Here is a 16,013-nt window from a genome sequence, read left to right on the forward strand (position 1 = left end):
CATCTTCTTTATCCTCACCACCAGACCTTCTTCCTGATGTCTGATAACGCTTGTACTTCTCAATCCTCCAGCAGTTTGCCTACTCATTCTCAGCTTCTTGCACGCCTCTTGCTCCCAGTTCCTCGCACGCACACACTTCCTCTCCTCTCCTCTGGCTCCCTGGCTTCCTCTGGCCTGATTGGAGTGAGCCTTTTTATAGCATCAGAGGGGCCTTAATTAGAGTCAGGTGCTTAACAGCCTCACCTGACTCTTAGCAGGTTAATTGGAGTCAGGTGTTCTCATTAGCCTGGAGCAGCCCCTGCTCTGGTCACTCAGGGAACAGAAAACTGCTTCTCCAGTGGCCAGTATCTCTCCCTTATATTCTGCTGTTCCCAGTTGGCCCGGGTCTATCACAGCACATTAGCTTTTCTTCAGTCCTGTAGAACTTCCTGACTGTTCCATGCAAACCATCAATTTCTTCCATAGGTTTAGACAGAAACAAACCCAGTCACTCTAGGGTTGTTTCTCTTCCTGGTGTTGCTAACGTTTTGCATCTTCAATCCTCAGCACAGAGTTCTCTACATGCATCAGTTCCCCTGGGTCATGTTCTGGCCCTGGAGATATGTATGAAAATGCATAATGTTTGCTTGCGCCCAGCTTACCTCTCTCTTCGCAGACTTGTAACTGTGGCACAGGGAAGTCAAATTACTTAGCTGAAACCTAAGCAAGTTTGTGAGAGAGCCCAGACTACACTTCTAATCACTAGAACTTCCTTTGTTCCCGGTACTTGTGAGTACTGTTTTGTGATGTGTGTTACCCACCTGTCTGGCTCTAACTGCGAAATCCATCAAGGAGAAGTGCTTTCCAAACACGGTTAGACTGTGTTTAACCACTAACTGGGAACAGTGCTTGTTGGGTTCTGGCTCTGGCTGCCATTCACCCTAAAAGAGATGGAGAAGAAGTGACTCAGTCTAGAGCCATGGGGAAAAGTACAAAACAAGACATATGGGGTAAGACCATTGTGGTTTGAGCATGTTGTAGAATATCTGAAGTGAAGTGGAAAGGGAAGAGGCTGGTCATATTTCTAAGGAGGCGTCATACAAGAAAGGAGGGTTGAGGCCAAGTGAGTGCAAGACAGGAGAAGGGTGCTACAGGTGTGTGAGAGGAGAGACAGGCAAACGTTATGGAAAACTCTGAAGCAAAGGAAAGCCTGAACTGGACTTGCAAGTCAATGCAGTGACTCAGATGGAATAAATGGGTTCTGTCGATCCTTTTACCTTCCAGCAGTGCTTCACAGACTCCCACAGCTTGGAGTGTGTGTATCTCAGGTCAACTCCACTCATAAAAACTGGTTCATGCAGAAAAGTTAGATGAGCAAAATCTGCAGCATTTTCAGGGATTTCCTGCATGTGGGGAACACGAACTGTTACCAGACAGACACCATCAATACAAGTTAATTTGTTCCAGGTTAGCTGTGCATTCAGATACAGGCACTATATCGTTACAGTGACACTGTGAGGTCGAGCCCCACGGCCCCAGGCACTGTACAGACACGACAGTGGGTCTTACCCCAGAGAGTTTAATATCTAAAAGACAAGACATAATGGATGGATGAGACAAACATGTGGGTACATGATGGGGTGTCATAGCACAGACTAGCAGGGTGTACAGCATTTAGCTATTTGGTAGCCGTAACCACCACACATCCAGATAGACAACATGGAGATGGAATTAAGGTTTCTTGCATATTAGTAATTTAGGGTAAATTTTTACTGGGATGTTGCAGTTATCCTGAGACTGAGCATCATTAACCTGATAAAGGCAGAGCTGAGGTAAAGCTGAAAGAAACCCAACCATGTTAAGGTCTGGAAAAGCAGTGAGGGCACCCACTCTGCCCTACCCCAGCACCACACCGAGACCATATTATTGTGAGCAAAGCCATTTGGCATGTGTGCTCCCAGAGCAGATTTAACAATTGTTAACAATCAGTTTGAGGCCACCCCTGCCCACTGTGTGTCTCTTTAGCAAAAACTTGTAACAAGCTAATATTTGCCAGCTGCGTTAACCCACTCTGGAGCAGCACACAGCAGCCTGAATAGATGAGCCAAGTAAGCAGAGTGTAGAATTAATTTGTACACCCCAGCGTTCCGCTCCCAAATTCTCCCTCCCTCTTGCCCCCTACAGTCCCATGCACACCCTGCCCCAACGCTCACATTATGCCTCATATTTTCATGCACACACTCCCCAGTTTCCACTTCTCTGTTGAGTAGACACCAGACAGCTTTGGGGAAGAAATGCTTTGGATTAACAGTAATTTTGACCCTTAATTTTCATAAATAGAAGTTTCAGCAGAGGCTGGTACATAAAAAGTCTTCAGCGAAACTCAAAGAATTCCCCTTATTGAAAACGGCTGCCCTCTCATTGTTCTCAGTCAGACAGAGGCCTGACAACTCTCAGTGAAGATGCCCCCTTTCAAAGTGGCCACCACCTCCCATTGTTTCCAGTAAGAACCCTGCTAATCACCATTTTTGCTAAGAGCGGCCTGTGTCCTCATTTCCATGGAGAGCAATGGGAAGTGGCAGCCATTTTGAGAGAGACAGTTCTGTGTGGAATTCTGGGTAGCAGAACATTTGTCAGCTCAGGCTGAAGAAAAAACTTTGTTATGAAGATTAATAGCAAAAGAATTACCATCAACCATTAAAGTCTCTTCAAATTTATTTGTATGCACAAGATTTCAGTGTGTTTTAACTAAGGGAAGTTTGAAGCATCTGTGTTATTCAGGACTTAGGATTATTCAGAAGAGAAACCTCTTGCCAGTAGGTGTACATTTCTTAGAGGATCCTTTTATAATCAACTCATTTTTAAGTCAAACTAAATTAACAGATTCACTTGTCAATTCTCAGATTGTCCTTTCTATATTCAGAGAGCACATGCCCTACCTTTGGGGAGGTCATGCTGCATTCTCTGTACATAATGAAGTGCTTGAATTCCTGCTTTAAGTGCAGAGGCCAATAGAGTTTAACTACAGAACAGTAAAATGGAGTCTCCACGATAAAGGCTGTGTTTTCCATTGACCTGTCCTGGGCACATGCCACACGAGTCAGTCTGACACCAGTCATCTGAAAAGAGTTACTGACAGTTCCAGTTAAGAAACAAGGCAGGCAGTGTATTTCCGAGGGATACAGCTTAGAGACAGGTTGTATAAATGTTTTACGGCCACGTGCATTGGGCCATCTGAGATAGACAACTGTCACACCAAGGGCTTGTGTTTATTTCCAAGTGCCATTTAATAGAAGAAGGGAAATGGTCAAGTATTGCTCTGGGCTGAGATTTGCAGAGGAGCCTTAAGGAGTTGGGCACACATCCCCTTGGTATTCATTTGGGTGCCTAACTCCCTTGAGTTTCTTTTAACAACTCCAGCCACATCCACATGGCTGCACTAGCTGTTATAACTGAGTGGCTGGATCACGCATCATAGGCAGAGCTCCTACTGAAGTCAATGGGAGTTTTGCCTACACTGGGCTCCAGGAGGAAACAGTTGATACAGAGCTACAGCCATTTGCTAAGTGTTCTACCAGCTCCTCCCTTCCTTAACCATGTAAGAGTCAAAATTTAAGAGGGAAAGTTTCAAAGCTGTAAACTACAGTGCTCGTTCTAGTGACTGGCAGAGCTGGAGTCCTCATCTGCTTTAGGTAGGTGTCAAGACTGAATCCCCACTCTGGCACTTTGAGTGCAGAAGGTGGGGGCCTGCAAGGATTCTAAAAATTAATACTGGCCACTCCAGGCTTGTAATAAACTCCCAAGGTTACACCTTTTCTCTGACCTTGGCTTAGTAAACGCTGCCACCACCCAAATGCAAAAACCCCCTGGACCCAGGAAGGAGCACTTGGGAATTCCTCCCTGTGGGGTACCCTCAAGCCCTTTCACCTCCCCTCCAGGGAAGAGCTGAGAAGAAAACAAAGGAAATTAGCTGTTGCCACCAGTTAATGAAACAGCATAGGCACAAACCTCTTAGGACACAACAATTCAAATCCTGTTCTTAAAAAAGGTAAATTTTATTAAAAACAAAAAGAAAGAAAATACATCTGGAACTTAGGCTTTTGCTAGATTTTAAAAGAGCAATTCCAAAATTTAAGCTTCCAAAATAGCCTTTTTGGGGATTCAGCTTAAAGGTTACAAGCAATCAAAAGCAGCTGGGGTTAGCACACAGGAGATCCACAAACCAAAAATCGCATTTATCTCAACATTCTCTATCCAAATGATTCCTTCTAGGTATGGAAGATAATTTTTCATACGTGGTTCAAACCTTAAACACATTCCTGCTCCGTGTCCCTGCAGCCCAGAAAGAACAACAGGCAAAGGGAAAGGGTTTTTTCCCCAATTTCATAAAGTTCTAGCCTTCCCATTGGCTCTTTTGGCCAGGTGCACACTTTTTTTTCTTTACCTGGGGGACTTTTTAACCCTTTACAGGTAAGCAAGCAGAGAACAGCTACCAAAAGGGATTTTACAGCTAACTGGCTGGCTGGGTGTCCATCAAAGGGAGCTACCCCCCCCCCTTTATTTATCACAGTAGGGTACAATTTCCAGAGCACAAAACCCCACAGCATTACCCAGAGTCTGACCAGATGTAGTAGAAGGCTCCTACCTGAATGTGTGCATTGACAAAATGTTCCGTGTGGCCACGATACACCCACTCCTTGGAGGTGATCTCTTCCTGCTCTGGGACAGCCCACACTGGATCGATACCATCACAGTGATACCAGACCAGTATCATTCCGTTTATTTCACAGGAGGGCCATGTTTTAATCTTTGCAAAGTCTGGCACTGCGGAGGGGAGAAAGAGATTAGTGCAGAGCAGATGGTGCCAAGTCTAATACTGTGTCATAGGTTCACTCAGCCCTGAGCTACAGCAAACAGCACAGAGAGGCAGAGTCCTCGCAGAGGACATTAGTGCTGTACAGCGTCTCTTGTACTGGTTGTATAGGAGCTGAAAGCTCTTACAGGACAATGCAGAAGGATGGTTTTGTGGTTCATGTTCAGCCTGACGGTATATCTACATTGCAGCTGGGCGTGAGCCTGGGCTGACAGACTTGCAGAGTGGACATTGTGGCAGGGGCTAGTCGGGCAATCAGGTGGCTGTGGACCTGGGTAGGCAGCCCAAGCTGCTGCCCATGCCACAATGCCCACACTCCTTTTTGAATGTGGTAGCTTAAGCCCCACTACCTGGGCTTGCTCTCAGCTGCAGTGGAGATGTACCCTTGGGGGCTAAAACTAGGCAGGCTGGATAGACACTGATGGGCTTTTAAGAATGTTTAATTGGGTTTTTGAAAATGTACATTCATTATATTTCTCATTTTAAAAATAAACCTGATTAAAATTAAATCTGAAGTTATGACAACCTATGCTAAGGCCTCAATTTACTATTTCATTCATTCAAGTTATTTAAATAGATAAAATAAGTCACATCAATGAGCCCCCTCAATTTGAGGAGTTAAATCGTGGTCTTTTAAAATGATATACAGAATCATTTTTTCACTTGAGGTCAACTCAAACTATATGAACATCTCACAATATCATGTCCTTCATAGAGTCATATGTTCCAGGGCCAGAGAGGACCATTGTGATCATCTAGCCTGACTTCCTGTAGAACACAGGCCAGAGACCTACCCCAAGATATTTCCTAGAGCAGAGCTTTTAGAAAAACATCCAGAAACAGACTGGTTGCTTTCACCCAGTTTACCAAGTGACTCAGATGGCTCTGTATCAGACACCTGGCTGCTTCATTATTCATCACCTCCCAATTTTTCTGTCATCTGCAAAATTTATCAGCAATGATTTTATGTTTTTTTCGGGTCACTGATAAAAATGTTGACTAGCGTAAATCCCTGAGGGACCCCACTAGACGCACACCTGTTTGATGATGATTCTGCATTGACAGTTACAGTTTGAGACCTGTCCATGTGGATGTTTCCAGAGTTATATTTCCTTAAGAAAGTGTGTTCTGTGTCAGAACAGACAGGGCATTGCCCCTGCCACAAGCTTGTGAGCGCAGAGTCGTGGGGAGGGGGAGGAGACAGCGGAGAATCACCTTTTTCAGCATATGGGATTGTAGTGCATTTTCCGTCTTCTCCCCGAAACTGCCACCCGTGGAATGGGCACTCAATGCAGTTACCCACCACACGGCCGCCAGCAGCAAGGTTCGCACCCAGGTGTGGGCAGTAGGCATTGACAACATACACTTGTCCATCCAGAGCACGGAATACAGCAACCTGTTCCCCTGCACAGAGAGAGACAAAAACCCATGGTTAGGTTGGTAACAGAGTGATCTCATTCTGAGAGTTTGGTCAATACGCCAGCTGCTGCATCCCTTCTCATATTTTCAGAACTGTAAAGCATTGTTTGCAGGAGTTTATACAAGAGGTGGAGCACATCAGGGCACCCAGCCTGTGATATAAGCAAGGAGGTTTCCAGCCGAGCAGTTCCCGTTCCAGTTCTCTGGGATTCCCTCAGAGAAGGAAAGCAAGAGAATTACTAAGCAGTCAATGAAGCTGAACTAAGTGGTTTTCCTGTCAAGACAGTCCATAGAGGCTTTGAGAAAAGGCTGTCCTGTCAGCCCACTGGGGTCTAGAATGGTTGGCATTTTTGGAGCATTGTATTACTGGCTTAGATCGGTCAACATCTTAAGTGACACCAAGAAGTATCCCAGATGGTAAGACAGACTCCATACTTGGTCCTATTGACCTACAGGAGCACATCTGCCCATTGCTACCCAGAGAATCACCACTCACCTTTCTGTCCCCACATCAAAAGGGTCATTTTCAGGATGTCATTAGGAGACCAGGACAGCATTGCAGATGTTCAGTATAATCCTTTATTAACTGTTCTCCAATTTCATACTGCAGTTTACAGTGAACCTGCATAATATTAGGAGTGCTGAAGCCAACCATTTCTACAACTATTTAGAGTCTAAAAACTAATGCCTGATGTGAGGTATGTACAGGTGGCCCAAAATCAAGGGAAATCCCAGTTTGGCATAAGCCACAGAAGCAAGATATAGTAGCTATAATTCCTGAGAAGCAGATTCTCCAGGCCATCATGACTTAAAAGTTGGTTTAAACTCATATATACATATTCACAGGAAGTTCCTAAAGAAATGCAGTTGTTTTGTTCAGTTTCAAAGGACTTTAACTAGATGAAAATGAAAATTGATCAAGAAGGTATTTTCATTTTAAAAAGTTCCCAGAATTTTTAACTAACTCTAATCGTGGCCTTTAACCATTTACCATGCTCATTTGCACACAAGGGAGATGTTTGATTTATTGTAAACAAGATTTTGATCAAGTTGGATTGGAATTGACCATGTAGGTTATTGATTGGATGGACCTATACCAGGGGCGGCTCTAGCTTTTTTTTGCCGCCCCAAGCATGGCAGGCAGGCTGCCTTCGGTGGCTTGCCTGCGGGAGGTCCCTGGTCCTGTGGATTCGGCAGCTTGCCTGCGGGAGGTCCGCCGGGCTTCGGTGTACCCGCCGCCGAATTCCCGCCGAAGCTGCGGGACCAGCGGACCTCCCACCGGCAAGCCGCCGAAGGCTGCCTGACTGCTGCCCTCGCAGGGACCGGCAGGGCGCCCCCCGCAGCTTGCCGCCCCAGGCACACACTTGGAGCGCTGATGCCTTGAGCTGCCGCTGACCTGTACTATGGTAGTTGTTTTCCATGGGAATGGGAGATGGGGCAAGAAGCAAATGCAGGATTGTTCCTCTAATAACCTTGTCCAGTCTAATTTTAAGATACTCAAATACATCTCACATTTAGGAAGATGTAATCTCAAGTACCCAGTCTGGGTTTGAAAAAGTGAGGGGCTTTTTGTGGGAGGGAATGGGGGATGGGCTGGGGGAAGGAGAGCCATACGGCAGTAAAGTTTGATTGGGAAAAGGAAAGGTTAGTTTTAAGGAAAAAACAAACCATAAAACAATAGTTGGCGAGGAGTTCCCCCCACAATGTGGAAGATGAATTAAATGGTGATGCGGGAGGTGTGTGTGTGTAGGATAACTGAGGGGACTTAGACCCACCCCAGGAAAGAGAGTGGGGGCAATCATTTAAAGAAAGTTATGCAAGGCTGCCATCTGTTTAGGGATGCAGGCAAGCATTACACATTCTAAGTGACTGTCCCAGCATTGCTGGGGGAGTGGGCACACTCAGAGTCCTAATAGAAAAACCCCTGATTTCAGAAGGGTGGCTTCCTTCCCATTCTCTACTGCACGGGCAGCCGTAGAACACAGGTGGGATTATTCTGGGTATGCTCTTTAGCCACAAGATGGCACCAAACTGCAGCCAGAGGAAGCTGACGACTGTGCAGATAGGTATGTGTGTAGTGTAGTGTGAGCACCCACTGGTCTGGCTCGATCTTTGCCAGACAGGAAAGGATGTAGGTTCCATCCTGGCAAGCTATGGGCAGAAGGTATTTGTCCAGGATTATTGGAGAGTCCCATACCCCTCCCTCCCTGTCATGAGCAGAGGGCACATGCCCTTGATGGACAGTGGCTAGAGAAGAGGTCTCAGCCAGCTCCTCAGTCTCTCCTCTTCCCAGCAACATTATTCCAGGCTAAACCAGCTGCATATTTATTTTTCAGGTACTGTGACAACATTTGCTAAGGAAATGTTATGCGGCATCATCCTGTATTTGTGGGCAGTCAAGATAGTGTCATCTCAGCCTCTTGGAGATGCCTCAGATATTGCAGAGGGGTTGATGACACCAGTGCTGAGCCTTGCAGAACTGTATGGGAGGACTCGTACGTGGCACACAGTGAAACCAGATGGTGGAATGCACCCACCGGCAAAAACACACGTCAACACCTGTGCACACACCCATACTAATCAGCCTCTCAGCCTCCACCTCCGTAAAATGGGAATATTACTTTTGTTCTAGAGATTTAGCACCTAGGCAGCATTCATTTGCAGATCTGTGGAGCATCTTATAGAGCCGAGTGAGTATTGTTAGCCCACTCTGCAAACAGGCAGATTGAGATGCAAGTTGCCTGAGTTGCCCCACGGGCACTGTGGATTAACCACAGGGCCGTGTTTCAATCTTAGTTCTGAGACAGGTTTGCTATATAATCTTGGGCAAATCACTTAACCTTCCCATTCCTCAGGGAAACAGAAACGTACCCAAAGTGCAGAATTACTTGTCGAACTTGTAGTGGTGAATTTCCAAGACCTAACTAAACAGCAGCAGTTTTTTATGGCAAGTTAGTTCTAGTCTATAGTGGAATTGGGGATGGGGTTTATGAGTTCTGGCCTCCCCCATCTCTGCTTAATCCCTGGACTTTAGGGAAACTGCCTGTTTCAGTCAGAGAGGATAAGATAGGTCTTTCACCGAAATATTGCACTGTGGTACGATGTTTCTCTGGGCTAAGAAAATAGTGCACGTTGAACAGAATAGAGACAGAAAGCAATAGATACAGGTAATATCTAACTAGCACTGGCAGATAGTTTAATTTTAAATTTAAGAAAAAGTGTCTTCCTGATAGATAGGAAAACCCTGTTTGCCTCCCTGGTTCCAACAGAGTCTTGGAGAAAAGGATATTCAATAAAATGTCCAGGGGCGCTGAAGGCAGAAAGTCTGTATTATAAGAACACTTCTCTGCTTTTCCCCCTCTCCGTGGCTGTGTACAGACAGATGGCCTTCACGGGAGCAGGCGGCAGAGCTACACGGTGGTTGGCCCCACTCCCACTGACCATTAGAACCCTGCACGGGGATGGGGGGGGGACAGTGACCCATCGGAGGACACTGTCCTCTGGAGAGGCCAGAAGCTTGCAGTGTCAGGGACAAATCCCTGCAAGTGGGAACAGGAAGTGACAGCCCGGAGAAGAGCTCTGGCAGCCTGAGAGAGGCCACAGGAAGAGGCCCTTGGCTAATCTTAGCAATGGCTGGAGAGCTCCCAATCCAAACAATAAAGATTTTACTTATTTCTTTTGCCCACAGAGGGCCACGGGCTCTCAGCCCACATTCTCCTGAAACGAGCTGAAAGCTGCAGGGCTGGAACAAGCACTAGTCTGCTCCCATTTACGACGTGAGCTTGATGAACCTAGGGTTAGTCTGCAGTGTTTAAAGTCACTCCCCAAATCCAGACAGCGATGAAGACGTTCTGCACTTCATTACTTTGACTTTTACAGCATGAAAAGGGCATCGCCAGGGCAGGGACGGTGTCCCGGAGAGGTCAGCGAGAGGAGGAATGGGATGGGATGGGAAAGCTTGAGCAAATAGGCCAGAGTGTTACATAAACAAAGAGTTACAATGAAAGTTTCTCCCGATTTTATGATACAAGAGGGAAATAAAATGCATATTAAACAGATCAGGCTGAAGCTCACTCAGATGCGCTCAGCGGAAATAAAAGCAACAAACTTCTGGCCTGGGAGTTGAAGGCATTTGTGAGGGAAATGCATGTAACCCCTCAGGTTAGGAGTATCCAGTATAAAACAAGCCCCGCTCCAGTGCCAGACACTAAAATGATTGGTACTAACCTGGCAATCCAGAAATAGGTAAAGATCGGTAGTTATCTACTGGCCTCTCAGCCTCTACTGACCCCGAGAGAGACGGAGCAATCACAGTAATCTTAACTCGAAAGCTCTGCTGAAGTTAATACCACTGAGCCAATATCGGGAAATCGGTTCCTTTCTAATGGCAGACAGAGAAGCAAATCCACAAGGCCCGACAGACACCTACTCCAGAGTGGAGAGGTCTGTGGAAACAAAAGGAAGCATCTCTGGAGTGATGCCACTTACTACCTGGACGGGCAGAACAGTCGTAGTGAGACTTCGTCTGCTGATACTCACCTTCTATTCAACTTCCAACATCAGGCGAGATTTTTCTGAAGCAACTCACGTAGAAAAATAACCACGAGTAAGTGACAATACTCTAAACCCATTAGGAGATATGGCTGTTCCATACACCTCACTTGCCAGATGAAAAATATAGTCGTCTGAGATGAATCACCCCAAACAAGCTCTGGGATTTTATAGCAGCAGAAGAGTTTAGAATTGAACAACAAAGTTAACCTAGATTCCAAGAACAACTCTTCCTCAAGGAGCCTGAAACCCCAATGCTAAGGATCGCTCTGTTGTGGTGGGATAAGAAGGCTTGGCAGAATTCAGTTTGTATTTATTAGAATTTTGACAGATAACAGCTATGTTTATTTTTTTTAAAGGCAAACGGCGCTAGGCTGCGTGTGGGGAGGGTGGACTAGGGAAGGACCAAGAGAAGGAGCTTTGATTATCAGCAGGTAAGTATGCCCAGTGGTCTGTGATGGGATGTTAGATGGGTTGGGATCTGAGTTACTACAGAGAATTCTTTCCTGGGTGCTGGCTGGTGAGTCTTGCTCACATGCTCAGGGTTTAACAGATGGCCATATTTGGGGTCGGGAAGGAATTTTCCTCCAGGGCAGATTGGCAGAGGCCCTGGAGGTTTTTTGCCTTCCTCTGCAGCATGGGGCACAGGTCACTTGCTGGAGGATTCTCTGCAGCTTGAGGTCTTCAAACCGCAATTTGGGGACTTTAATAACTCAGACATAGGTCAGGGGGTTGTTACAGGAGTGGGTGGGTGAGATTCTGTGGCCTGCATTGTGCAGGAGGTCAGACTAGATGATCATAATGGTCCCGTCTGACCTTAAAGTCTATGAGTCTATGAGCTTTCTACCCTGCTGCCGCTACCTTTCTTCCATGCGCACAAGAAATTCAAGTCTTGTCTCCTCTGGCAAACCAGCACCAGAAATGCCACTGGAGACAAGTGACTGGAAAGCTGAGCAGTCAAGGGCGGCAGGAAGAACTGAGTACATCAGAGGCCTCTATTGTACACATCATAAAAGCAGCAGAGACGTCCGTTGGAGGTAAAGGTTAAGCCTTGAGACATAGTTACCTTTTCTGTGCCGGTGCTGTAACTACAGCTCTAAGACCAGACTCCTCTTCTTAGTTACCTTTGACTCACTGTTTATGCAGGTGACAATTTGTGGTTGGGACACTTTGCAAACCGTAAGCCATTAATATTTAACGTATACAATTGTTATTTAGATAGAGCCAATACACAACTACGGAGCTCTGCAAAGCGTCACATCAGAAGTGAAGTAGACAGAATGCCAGAGGGAGCATTGTATGAACAGGTCAGTTCACTAGCTTGTGAAGCAGGAGTCCCACCTTGTGCTGTCACAATGGGGTAGCATACTAAGGCCTTGCATAACACCTGTAGAATCATCGAATCATAGGGTTAGAAGGGACTGCAAAGGCCTTCTACTCTACCCCCTGCCAAGAGGCAGGATTTGTTGTGACTAACCCATCCAAGGCAGATGGCTCCAGCCTCCTTATGAAAACTTCCAGTGAAGGAGCTTCCACAACCTCCCTAGGCCTCCCTGCCATTGTCCTACTGTTCTTTTAGTTAGGAAGTTTTTCCTGAGACTTAATCTAATCCCCCTATGCTTTAGTTTGAACCCACTGCCTCTTGTCCTGTCCTCTGTGGCAAGAAAGAACAACTTTTCTCCATCTGTTTTCTGGCAGCCTTTCAAGTCTTTGAAGACTGCTATCGTGCCCCCTTTAATCTCTTCTTTTCCAGACTAAACATACCCAGTTCCTTCAGCCTTTGCTCATATAGCTTGTGTTCCATCCCTCTGATCATCTTTGTTGCTCGCCTCTGGATCCTTTCCATTTCTCCACATCCTTTCTATACATTGGTGATCAAAACTGGACACAGTACGCCAGCTGAGACCTAACCAGTACCGAGTAGAGTGGTACTATCACCTCCCGTGATTTGCAAGCTATGCCTCTGTTAAAGCAACCTAAAATTGCATTAGCTTTTTTTGCAACAGCATTGCGTTGCTGACTCATGTTGAGGTTGTGATCCACCACAGCTCCCAGATCCTTCTCAGCAGTGCTGCTGCCGTCAGTTATCCCCCATTTTGTGTGCATTTGGTTTTTCTTCCCTAAGTGCAGCACCTTACATTTGTCTTTGTTGAATTTCATTTTGTTGTCTATAGCCCAGTTCTCCAGTTTAGCAAGTTCCCTCTGAATTGTAGCTCTAGCCTCCAACGTGTTGGCAACCCCCCTAGCTTTGAGTTATCTGCCAATCTGATCAGTGTGCTCGCTAGTCCTACATCCAGGTCATCAATAAAGATGTTACGCAACACCGGACCCAGAACAGATCCCTGTGGAACCCCACTGGAGACCCCCCTCCAGCCTGACATCATCCCACTAATAGTTACTCTTTGTTTGCAGTTCTTTAACCAATGATGTATCCATTTCATGGTACTTCAGCCAAGCCCGCATTTCTTCAGCTAACTTATCAGAATGTCATGTGGGACCAGTGTCAAAAGCCTTGCTGAAGTCCAACTATATTCTGTCCACCACATTCCCCCCATCCACCAAACCAGTTACTCTGTCACAGAAGGAAATCCAGCTGGTTTGGCAGGATTTGTTCTTGGTAAATCCATGCTGGCTGCTAGTGATCACCCCTTCATCCTCCAGGTGTTTGCAAACTGAATGTTCAATACGTTGCTCTAGTGGCTTCCCAGGTATCGAAGTCAGGCTGTCTGGTCTATAGTTTCCTGGCTCCTCCCAGGGCCGCCCAGAGGATTTCGGGGGCCTGGGGCAAGGTGGGGGAGATGTGGTGCTTGTACTCACCCGGCGGTGGTCCCAGTCTTTGGTGGCATTTCGGCGGCGGGGGACCCTTCAGTCACTCCACGTCTTTGGCAGCACTGAGGCCCCCCACCCACCGAAATGTCGCTGAAGATCCAGACCGTCACCGGGCCAGGGCTTGCGGGGCCCCTGCGGGGCCTGGGGCAAATTGCCCCACTTGCCCCCGCCTCTGGGCAGCCCTGGCTCCTCCTTGTCAAGGCTGTCTTAACAAGCCTGCTCCCAGCCCCACCTCCATCTCTTCCATTCACCCCTTGCCTTCTCCTTCCCTTCCTATGCCTGACCCAATATGCCATGCTGCTACCTCGGTGCCCGAGAGACCCTCCTGAGAGCATGCTAGGCCAAGTCAGAGAGGCAGCCGCTTGGTGAGCCATGGAACTAACTAGTCCCGGATTAGCCATTGCCAGTTCTCAGGTCCTCTCCTCTGGCAACATCACTTGTGAGTTCGCTGGTAGGTGCAGTACAAATACACAGGGCCAATGTCTTTAGCGCCTGGTCTGCCAATTGCCCACTATGGCTGCACAGCACAGGCCACCTAGTAACCCAGCCTTCCCCTGCCGCTTGTCAGACGAGAGGGCCAGAAGTTGCAAACAACGTGCAGGAAAAACAAGATTTGGACTCTCCTGCTTACAAGACCAAGGCCCTGTTCCATTGGGCAAGTCGCACTGGTGACTTTTTTAATTACATCAGTGCAAACCCCTGATATAGAGGCACTTTCCTGGCTTTAAGCCTCAGTGAAACTGGTTTCAGTGAAGTTTAAGCCAGTGACTCCCTGAGGTAAACAGGTTCAAATCTTGCTGAAATGGCTTTAACTTAACTTGGGAAGGGAGGGTGGTGGGGGGGCTGGTTTATATAATTTTTGGTGGTGACCAGAACTGGTCTAAGTCCCCCCCATAACACACACACACACACACCTGCCTAAGGCTTTGGGAGGGAGTTTAGGTGCAGGGTGTGGGCTCTGGGCTGGGGTGCAGGAGGGGTTGTGGGAGGGGTGAGGGGTTGGGCTCGGAGGAAGTTTGGGTGCAGGGTGTGGGCTGGGGTGCAGGAGGCGTTGCAGGGGGCAGGCTTTGGGAGGGAGTTTGGGTGCAGGAGGGGTGAGAGGTCAGGCTCTGGGAGGGAGTTTGGGTGCAGGGGGCAGGCTCTGGGCTGGGGCAGGGGGTTGGGCTGCGGGTTTGCAAGAACTACGCTGGTTTCCATCACGCCGACTGCTAGCCAAAGCACCAGCCAGGACGTTTCCTAGAAAGCTCTGGCCTGGCACATTAGAAGTTGGATTTCTGACTTCTCTCTGATCAGGAACAGAGCTCTTGCTTATTGACACTATTATTGAGGTTATTTTCAGAATATTTATACACTTCTTTCATATTCTAGTTACTGGATGTGGCTATCATTGGTACCCTTACTATGTTAATGAAGATCAATCATTATGAACTACATAATTACATTATCATGCATTACAGTATATTAAAATCATTACAATCACCTACAAGTTGTCTTCCCCAACATCCCAGGTTAAAAACATTATGTCTCACTGTAGCTTTCTGGATGAAACTGTCAGCAATTTTATTCTCATCTAGTTCCTTGGTATTGTCTTGATGCACGTTAAGGAGAGCTACGTTATTCAGCTGGGTCTGTCCCAGTGATTACTGGAGATAATTTGTAAGTTTTCTGAAGCTGGAGAATGAGTTCAGGATGATACAGGCACAGTGAGAAGGATTCTTATACATTTGCAGTACTCTGGAAACATAGTGCTCCCAGGGTATTGCAAATCACTCCAAGATCTCTTCCTTGATGGTAACAGCTAATTTAGGCACCATCATTTGGTAGGTATAGTTGGGATTGCATTTAACATTGAATTTATCTGCCACTGTCAAAACAACCAGGAGTCCTTGTGGCACCTTAGAGACTAACACATTTACTTGGGCATTAGCTTTCATGGGCTAGAACCCACTTCATCAGATGCATGGAGTGGAAAATACAGGAGCAGGTATATATATACAAAGGACATGAACAGATGGGAGTTGCCTTACCAAGTGGGGTCAGTCTAACGAGACAATTGAATTCACAGTAGAATACCAAGGGAGGAAAAATCACTTTTGTAGTGGTAATGAGGGTGCCCCATTTCAAAGAGTTGACAAGAAGATGTGAGTAACCATAGGGGGAAATTAGTTTTTGTAGTGGCCCAGCCACTCCCAGTCTTTATTCAGGCCTAATTTGATGGTGTCCAGTTTGCAAATTAATTCCAGTTCTGCAGTTTCAGGTTGGAGTCTGTTTTTGAAGGTTTTTTGTTGAAGAATTGCCCCTTTTAAGTCTGTTATTGAGTGACCAGGGAGTTTGAAGTGTTCTCCCACTGGTCTCTCCCCTC

General features: G+C 46.7%; 1 protein-coding gene across 1 annotated transcript in view; it reads right to left on the bottom strand.

Annotated features, from left to right (window-relative positions):
• Window positions 1-16,013, bottom strand: part of LOC120386933 (cholesterol 7-desaturase nvd-like) — a 42,781-nt gene that overhangs the window by 10,615 nt on the left and 16,153 nt on the right. The window contains exons 2-5 of the mRNA XM_039506994.1: window positions 6,068-6,256; window positions 4,625-4,803; window positions 1,257-1,382; window positions 801-920 (exon numbers count right to left, since the gene is read on the bottom strand). Of these exons, the coding sequence (XP_039362928.1) occupies window positions 801-920; window positions 1,257-1,382; window positions 4,625-4,803; window positions 6,068-6,256 (614 nt within the window). The remainder of the gene's footprint in view (window positions 1-800; window positions 921-1,256; window positions 1,383-4,624; window positions 4,804-6,067; window positions 6,257-16,013) is intronic.

This window comes from Mauremys reevesii, linkage group 19 (genome assembly GCF_016161935.1).
Source record: "Mauremys reevesii isolate NIE-2019 linkage group 19, ASM1616193v1, whole genome shotgun sequence".
Lineage (NCBI taxonomy): Eukaryota > Metazoa > Chordata > Testudines > Geoemydidae > Mauremys > Mauremys reevesii.